The sequence below is a fragment of the Phyllobates terribilis genome, unplaced genomic scaffold (assembly GCF_046119375.1).
Source record: "Phyllobates terribilis strain yellow unplaced genomic scaffold, ASM4611937v1 Scaffold_1__5_contigs__length_1240528914, whole genome shotgun sequence".
Taxonomy (NCBI): Eukaryota; Metazoa; Chordata; class Amphibia; order Anura; family Dendrobatidae; genus Phyllobates; species Phyllobates terribilis.
The window spans coordinates 813,509,514-813,519,146 of record NW_027362761.1 but is presented as its reverse complement, the minus strand read 5'-3'; the positions used below and the strand labels follow the sequence as shown (position 1 = coordinate 813,519,146).

The window sequence follows — 9,633 nt, the reverse complement described above, 5'->3', positions numbered from 1 at the left end:
TTTTATTTAAAAATGTTTTTTTTTCCCCCCATTTTCCACCTGGGTGCATCTTATAATCCACAAAATACGGTATATAAATATACACCGGTAATATTTTAGTGGTCCGCAAGTACACTTTCTATAAAAGGCAGCATTCAAAAGCATTACACCCAGTCTGGAATAAAGTATTTGTTTGATTTTAAGCTAAGGAACTTTTGCTGTTACAATTATATAAATATATACACTGCAGCCTTTTTCCATACCTGCCTAAAACTTTGGCACAGTAAAGGACAAATGCTTTTAAAAATAGAAGTGTTAATAGTTTATTAACATAATAAAGATTAAATGAACAAATTAGAAATCTAAATCAAATCAATGTTTGCTGTGACTGCCCTTCTTCAAAAAGACATCAAAGTATCAATTCTTATAGGAACACTTGCACACAGGTTTTTTACGGAACTCGTTCCAGGGTTCCAAACATTTTGAAGAACCAACTGCAGATCTTCTGTGAATTTAGGCTTGTGCAAATCCTTCTCCTTGTAATTCCACACAACCTCAATTATCTTGAGATTAGGGCTCTGTGGGGGCAATACCATCACTTCAAGGACTCCTCTTTCTTCTTTACACTGTATGTTGGAGGTTTTTGTCTTCTTACAGAATAAATTTGGAGCCAATCAGGCGGCCCTCTAAAGGGAATGCATTATGGATAAGCATTTGCATATTTCTCAGCATTGAGGACACAATTAATACTGATCAGATTGCCAACTACTCACAGAAACCTCCACCATGCTTAACTGTTACCTGCAGACCTTACAACCTACATATGAAAGTGATAATTCTCATTGGTTTGGTACAATTAGTTACTCATACACCTGACTATAATCCTACAAAATCCCTGACTTTCTGCAAGTGTGCCTAGAAGAATTGATGCGGTTTTGAAGGTAAAGAGTGATCAAACCAATTATTGATTGGATTTAGATTTCTCTTTTGTTCATAACCCTTTGACTTTTGTTAATAAAAAAAACTTAAATCTTCAATCAAACTTTATCTGTGCTGTAATATATATATTTTTTTCATATATAGATATTCACCTAGCCACCTATCATGAGATAGCAGAGAAGGAGTGTTATATACACTTTGGGTTGTGGGAAATATAGTTTACTATAGATGGGGAAATAAGTTGGGAAGTACTAGTTTAACATTTTCTTGAAAGGCTTCTTGTTTATCAGGGTACTTTCCATTACAAAATGTTTGTCAGTTTAAGGAACCAGCTAATTTACAGACTGAAATGATAAAACATACATAATCCGTAAGAAAAATATTTATTCACTAAATACGGTATTTCCAATAAGACCTCATATTAAATATAAACATTAAAAAAATCAAAACAGTGTTGATGTATAACTGTCCTAACACCACTGACTAACGCCCAAGATGGCATCTGATAGTTGTTTCTGCATGTCACCATTGTGGTACCAAATAAGGCTATGTTTAGCTTTTTGGATTCACCGTTTTGGAAAGAGAAGTTTTTATCATTATGCTGAAGATAATGTATGTGACACTTTTGGCGAGAGACAATTTGGAAGATAATATATTTTGTGCTGTCCCGAATACAATTTCTTTATTGTCAAAAGGGAACCCGAACCTGTTCAACGGCTTATTGTTCTAGAAAATGAAATGAAACTTTTAGTACAATCAATGTCCTCAAGAGAAAAGAAAAAGTTTATTGCATCAACTGAACATTCCTCCACGTAAAGGGACGTTATCATTCAGTCCTTGCTCAATCAGCTTGATGTCTTCCAAGTCATCTTTTATTATGTTGATTAAATGGCTCAGTCCTTCTTGTTGCTGCTTTAAGTGCTAAGTGGAAAGAAAAAAAAAAGTATTATCTAAGCACATTTGGTAATAGCATATCAATTTCTAATAATCTCACAGGATAGAGTAAAGAAGAATGGATCCAATCAAAAGTAGAAAACAGAGGTGCGTAAGGTAGACTGAATATTAGATTCTAGGTCTGCCTGAAAGAACATTAAATCCAGAGGCTCAGCTAGCCATTAAAACTCAGCCTCAATCAGGGTCCAGATAGGATAGCTGCACTGTAGCGTGTCACCACACCATCAGGGGAGAAGCTTTTACTGACTAGTTGAAACCAAGAGAGAGAGTGTCCTATAATCCAACAAGAAGCAACATAACAGTCTGGTACATTGACTGCATGATGTATATTATTAAATACACTGCTCACAACAAAATACGGCAACACTTAAAATCAACTTTGGATTGGGTAACATATCAACAGTCAGTAGAAACCAAAATCATCAACTGGGGGCCGGATACTAAATCACCCCAAATATTAAAGTAAAAAGGGCAGATCCAATTACCATGAATTTCATCATCATATAGCCCCCATTTGCCTGTATGCACTCCCAGCAACATCTGGGTGTCCAAGGAAATCTCCCAGACGTGGATCAGGGCACCAGAGAGCTCTTGGACCGTCTGTGGCACTATACAGCATCAGATGCACTGATACATAACATTTTAGAGGTTCTCAATTGGATTCAAGTCTGGGGAACCTGAGGGCCAGTCAAAGGCATTATTACCTTCATCATCCATAAACTGCCAACACACACTAGCTACGAGGTTGGGCATTGTCCTGCACAAGGAGGAACCAAGGGCTCACTGCACCAGCTTAAGGTGCCACAATGGGTTTGAGCATTTCATACCTAACAGCAGTCAGGGGACCATTGGCTATCATGTGGAGTTGTGTCCTACCCTCCAAGGATGTGGCTCCCCAGTTTTCAATGACACACCGGTGTCTCCAGATTCTTTCAGGTCTGTCAAATCCGCAGTGTGAACATGCTCTCAAGCCACAAACTCATTTGTACCAAAGCAGGTAAAATAAATAGTTACTTATTTTTACAACATGCCCAGATTACTGTCTCTGAAATGTAACTGAATTGGGGTTATACTGTGATGTGCAAGTGATCTCTTCATTTTTTTGAGCAGATTATCAAAAAAATATATTATAACCCTACATTTTCTATTAGAAAATATCACTAGCATAAATTATAATTCCCCTTGTATGCTTTAGAGAAAACCTGTCACTTGAACAAAAAATCAAGTTAAATACCCTGTAAAAATCCCTCTGCTCCCCTGATTCTACTGCTCCTTTCAGTTTTTCGCTGCATCACTACATTGCAGAGAAATGCACATTCGTTGATTTTAGAGCAGTGTGTGAAATCTCTGCTTTTAAACCAACTGAGCATTTCTTCAGTCTTCTCTGGGGTGTGTAATTTCACGCCTCCCTCACAGACTCTGCTGTGAATCACAGCTCTGCATCAGATCTAGCAGCCTCAGTCTGCAGTGACTGGCAGTGTCTGGGAGGGACAAATTTAGGCACACACCCATGAGGAAAGCTGAAGAAATGCACAACTGGTCTGCAAGCAGAGATTTCACATACTGGGCTCTAGAAGAAACAAATGTGAATATCTCTGCAATGAAGTGATGTAGCACAAAATAGAAAAAAAAAAAAAAACAGAATAAGGCTAACTAAATGATTTTTACAAGGTAATTACATTTTTTTTGAGCAAGTGATAGGTCCTCTTTAACAACAAATCTATATAAAAAAAATTTATGATTTATTGGAAAATTCATGGCGTTAAAAAGTAGACAAAAAAAAAAAAAAAAAAAAGATTGTGAGTGACTGCTTTAGGCCTCATCCAGTCATCCGTGTTTCACGTACATGTTCCATATATGGTTTTCAGGGAAAGAATATGTACTTAAAGTTTATAGGGATGTTAACGTGTTTTTTTGGCGCGGACCATGTGTCTGCAAAAAAATTACATAGACATGTGTTTTTTTTTTGTTTTTTTTTGTTATCGGCTCTTCTGATGAAAATCACCCATATAAGTCTGTGGGTCCATGAAAATCATGGGCAGTACCTGATGACATCAATATGCCATACATGTGTTGTCCGTGATTAATAAAGCAATGTATAGGAGAAGCTTTGCAATTTCTATATTTCTCCATACATGAAGATCACTGATGAAACACGGATGGTAAAAAGCACACTGACTGAATACTGATGACACGCATAATTTTTTTTTGCATACATGAAAAATCAGTGATGTCTGAATGAGGAATTATTCGATGGATGAATTTTTGACGACTTTTGTGGAAAGCTAGCTATTAGACTTATCCCTGTTGGTCACCTATGTTCTTGAGGATTCTAATGTAAATTTTAGATGATGGTTTAAACAAGTATGGCATAAAACTACTGAATGGCAAACAATGTCATGTAATCTTACCTGCTTAATTTCCCTCAATAGATCTCCATCTACATAATATTTTTCTTCTGATCGCACTGCTCCAAAATGATTCTGCATTCTGATTTGGGACATTAGTTCATTGAGCCTTCCCTGCAAAGCAAAAGCAACAGTGGGGTCATTCTGTATATGCCGCTAGAGACAGAGAACGGCATACAGCAAAATTCATACTTGCACAACGGTTCACCGTCAACTAGATTCCTAATAAAGAGATTATTTATACTATAATTATACATATAATATATACATACAATATAATATAATATACACATACACACACACACATGAATATAATGACTAGAGTTACCTTGAACTGAGTGGGTGCATTAAGTTCAGATTGGATAGTGTCCAGCTGCACACGAAGCTGTTCCTCCTCCGCTTGAATGGCAAATCCACCCTTCCGCTGAATTTCTTGCTTTATTAAAACCTGGTAAAATTGTTGTGCAAGTCTACACAATTACTATTTTAACACATTCTCAACAACAAATCAGTAAATGTGTAATGGACTTATGTTTCCAAAAATGCAGTGAATAAAATCTACAAGAAAATAAAACAGCAGAAAGAAAATTAAAATATAACCTATTTACCACACAGTAGGGCCCAATTCATGAAGATCGGTGTTGTGTATGCCAGTCCTAATGAAAGTGCGTGGTGGAGTAAGATCTTAACACTGGCGTGCACCTTCAAGCGCCTCACCAGAAATGTTACTCCAGTCAGGAACTAAAGTACATTTCCGGCATAAGCTAAGCCTCTAAACTTAAGTGGTATAACTTTTGAAGAACTTGTTGGGCAGGCAACGCCACTAACATGCTCCATCCAAAACAAGAGTTCTGGCCAAAACTGGAGCCGAAAGTTGTACATAAATTTAGCTACTTTAATGAATCGGCCCATCATGTGCAAATCAGACTCAATAAGCAGGGATAATGGAATTTGTGTTTGAAAGCATGTACATTAACAAAAAAAATACCATATATGAAGACATATGAGAAGTCGTTACTGAACATGACCCAAGGAATATAGGGGTTCACAAAATATCAAGGCCTACCAGAATCCCCCCCCCAAAAAAAGACAAACAAGAACCATTGTTCCTATTCAATGACATGCTACTACTCCCTCCCCCAAAAAGGGCAAATTTGTACCTGAAGGACTCTGTGAGAGAGTTCCATTAATTTCCTCTTGTACTGCGCAATTTTTGCCATTGTGGTTGCCTGATTTTTCTGTAACTCACTTATGTCTTCGGAAATAATCTAGAATTGGAAATTAAAATACAGAGAACTTGCAGATGAGTAGATTATCTCACTAAGAAAAAAAAAGGAAATACTGGACTAAACCTTACATCTAGCCTGGACTGGTGCTGCTTTGTCATTTGATCTTGTACTTTTAACCTTCTAAGAAGTTCCTTGAAGCCGACCATAGCAACAGGGATCAGTCTGGGGAAAAAAATAAAGACAGCATGCAATCCAATGTAATGCTTCAATAAGCCTGCAAGTAGAAGGTACGCAGAAGAAGCTTCATTACAGCCTAGAATCAGTGAGCACCATGGTTGTTGCTCTACAGAGGTCTTCTATGAGCATTGGTCCAGTCTATAACCAAAATATACATTTCCTATCCAGCTGATACATAGACATTTTAAATGTCTGTTATTTTTACTTCCACTAGGTTTTATAAGTTGTAGAGATCCCACACTATAGGAGCTCAGATGCTAAGTTACAGAACAGTTGGGTAATGGGCAGAGAAATGGAAAGTAACAGTCATCTGGTCCTACAATCAATAGGACAGGTGCATGATACCCCCCGCTTGCACAAGTGGCCCGGTAGACATCAGTAAATTTGATGTCATTGGCATCGCTCAACTAATAATGTAGAGAAGAGCAGAGTGAGAAAACCAGCATTAGAGAACACAAGCTAAAAAGAAAAAAAAATTGAATTTTTGTTCCTTTGCAGAGCCAGAACACTTGAATAAGAGACAAGGACACCAGCTAAAAAGGGTGGAAATTATGAGGTAGAGCGAGTTGGGTAAGCCCCCACAATCAGAACGTTATACCACGGATTGGAGAAAAAGAGGTGTTCTCAAGTTTGAAAGTGATCTCCAATCCATGGTATAACGTTCTGATTGTGGGGGGGTCTTACCACGGTGGCCCCAAGCGATCTTAAAAACCGGGGCTCTTCAGATTCTCGGCTGAATTGATCAGAGGGTCGATCATGCGCACTACAGTTTTATTAATTCTAACTGGAGTGCCGAAGATCAGCTGAGTGCTGTGCTTAGCAATCTCCGGCACTTCCAATAAGAATGAATGAAACGGTAGTGCGCATGATCGACCACTGCTCTATTCAGCTGGGGCTCTGGATCGCTGGAGGCCACGGCGGTCGAACCCCCCGTGATAGGAAAGTTATCCCCTACACCTGTGGATAGGGGATAAATATCAAGCTTGAGAACACCCTTTTAAAGGGACAAAAAAAATAAGTCATGTCGTGGATTTGAAACCATGAAGCATGTCCTCAAATGTACACTGGTTTTTATTAAGACCAACTCACATAGAATGCCCGATGCTTTCGCTGTGAAGTCTACACACAAACTCCACAACTAATTTGCTACATGTGAACACAGTCAAAGGTCCAGTAAGAGAAGGATCTGATGCAAGAAATGACTGGTGGTCAGTCAAATAATACTGGTAACAAAAAAGTAAATAATGTAAACAAAACAGCACTAGAGGGACTCCAGCGTTATATGTAAAGCTCGCATCAATTCTGGATTGTTGTCAAATACATTGGTTTATTTATAAATGACTGAAATAAAAAAGTAATATGTAACAAAACACTCACCTATCTGGTTCAGGGTTATCAATTTTTGCTTGGTCCCAAATGACTGGATCCACACCTTAAAATAAAAATTAATACATTAAGAGCACTAGCATCTTCATTACTACATGAAAAAGGTCTGGAAATGAAGAAGGTTGTCCTGTGTAATGTGAAAGCATTGTATACTTGACAGACACGTGGTTACATTTAAAAATGGGTTAATATTATTACAAAACCCAGGGTGAAAGAAAACAGGTGAACTGTGTATTTAACCTCTTCATGACCGGAGCATTTTGCGTTTTCGTTTTTTGCTCCCCTTCTTCCCAGAGCCATAATTTTTATTTTTTTATTTTTTTCTGCCAATATGGCCATGTGAGGGATTATTTTTTGCGGGACAAGTTGTACTTTTGAACATCATCACTGGTTTTACAATATCGCATACTGGAAAACGGAAAAAAATTCAAGTGCGGTGAAATTGCAAAAAAAGTGCAATTCCACAGTTATTTTTTGAGGTTTTTTTTTACCACATTCACTGAATGCTAAAACTGACCTGCCATTATGATTCTCCAGGTCATTACGAGTTCGTACACACGAATCATGTATAGGTTTTTTATTTAAGGAGTGAAAAAAATTCCAAAGTATGCTTAAAAAAAAAAGAACAAATAAAGTAGCACACTGTAATACTGAGTATATAGATATGAAATATGAATAGCATAACTGCTGTAGAAAATAGAAATTAAAAATTTTCATTTATTTCTATTTTCTACAGCAGTTATGCTATTCATATTTCATATCTATATACTCAGTGTTACAGTGTGCTACTTTATTTGTTCATTATATATGGGAGGTAGCTGCTCTTAGTAAGCACCTGTTCACACCTATTGCTTGTAGTGGAAGTGCCGTCATTTTCTCGGTTACTAAAAAAAAAAAAAAAAAAAGTCACCATTTTCCGAGACCCATAGCGCCTCCATTTTTCGGGATCTGGGGCCGGGTGATGGCCTAATTTTTTGCGCACCGAGCGGTCGATTTTATTGATACGATTTTGGGGTAGATCCGATGTTTTGATCGCCCGTTATTGCAATGTTGCGGCGACCAAAAAAAAAGTAATTCTGGAGTTTAGAATTTTTTTCTTGTTACGCAGTTTACCGGTCGGATTAATTCTTTTTTTATATTGATAGATCGGGCGATTCTGAATGCGGCAATATCAAATATGTGGGTTTTTTATTGTTTTATTTTGAATATGACGGTGATTTAAACTTTTATATTTTTAAAAACTTTTTTTTTTTTATTACTTTTTGCTTGCTTCAATAGTCTATAGGAGACTAGAAGCAGCACTTGTCTAATCGCCTCTGCTGCACACAGGCGATCAGATCGCCTGTATGCAGCAGACGCGCTCACTTGCTAAGAGCGCCGACCACTGGACGGCGCTCATAGCAATCTGGCAGTGACAACCACAGGGGTTTCCTGCAGACCCCGGGTTGTCATGCCAACCCATTGGCGACCCGCAATCATGTGACGGGGTCGGCGATGGGCAGGGGCCAATAACGTGCTTTCTGGAAGCGCGAGTTAAGTGCTGCCGTCAGAAATTGACAGCGACATTTAACTGGTTAACAGCCGCGGGTGGATCGCGATTCCACCCACGGCTGTTGCGGGCACATACAAGCTGTATAGATCAGCTGACGAGCCCGGAAAGGTGCAAACTCAGCGCCGGAGCCCGCACCAAACAGGGGAATCTGACATGGGGCATACTACTACGCTCCACGTTAGAAAGGGTTAAAGAGGTTGTCCATGTTTTTTTTTGTTTTTTTTACACTATGGCCATGAAAAGTAACAAGCAAGTAGCTGCCAACTGCCTACCTGTTCTACGCGGCGCTGTCACAGAGTGGTGACCAACTGCTCCTGCCAGCGATTCAGCTGCTCCATGTCAACAGAGCAGCTCTTCCGCTCGGTAGACGGGCGTGACTGTCAGCATCATGATGACTTACTTTAGCTTTCCTGCAGTTAGGCAGCAGGGAGCCGGCTGTCAATCAGCATGACTTCAGCAGTCATTCCCCGGTTAACGGAGCTGAGTGGAGAAGCCGCTACTCTGTCGATGTAATGTCAGCTAAAGCCGCTGAATAGTTGGCAGAGATTAGCGCCGGGTTAGATCTTAGGCACATTGTAAAAAAAAAAAAAAAATTGTCCCAGATATCCCTTTAATGTGTAGCCAGCAATGAAATCAATAAGAAACTCATTTAAATGGCAGTGATTTTTCTTGTACTCAAAAAGCTGACCGATATTCATCAGCACTTTGGATCTGATTTTCATCACTGTTTGGTTAATGTGTGTTTTACCATAACGATTTTTTTTTGCGTACTAAGTTTTTTTGAAGCTTCTCCTATCAAACATAACATAAAAGTCAGACAGCACACAGATGGCATCAGAGTGCGGTCGAATTTTTTTTCCACGGCCCAATAGATTGGCATTGGCGAGTTTGTTCCAGGACTCGAATCAAAATTGGACATGTCTCTGCGTTTTGGGGAGGACTACTCCGT

The 9,633-nt window shown here is 38.7% G+C and overlaps 1 protein-coding gene across 1 annotated transcript in view; it reads right to left on the bottom strand.

Annotated features, from left to right (window-relative positions):
• Positions 1–1,282: 1,282 nt before the first annotated feature.
• Positions 1,283–9,633, bottom strand: part of NUP54 (nucleoporin 54) — a 47,243-nt gene continuing 38,892 nt past the window's right edge. The window contains exons 8-13 of the mRNA XM_073637291.1: positions 7,124–7,178; positions 5,638–5,731; positions 5,441–5,548; positions 4,609–4,728; positions 4,284–4,394; positions 1,283–1,839 (exon numbers count right to left, since the gene is read on the bottom strand). Of these exons, the coding sequence (XP_073493392.1) occupies positions 1,711–1,839; positions 4,284–4,394; positions 4,609–4,728; positions 5,441–5,548; positions 5,638–5,731; positions 7,124–7,178 (617 nt within the window). The 3' untranslated portion in view covers positions 1,283–1,710. The remainder of the gene's footprint in view (positions 1,840–4,283; positions 4,395–4,608; positions 4,729–5,440; positions 5,549–5,637; positions 5,732–7,123; positions 7,179–9,633) is intronic.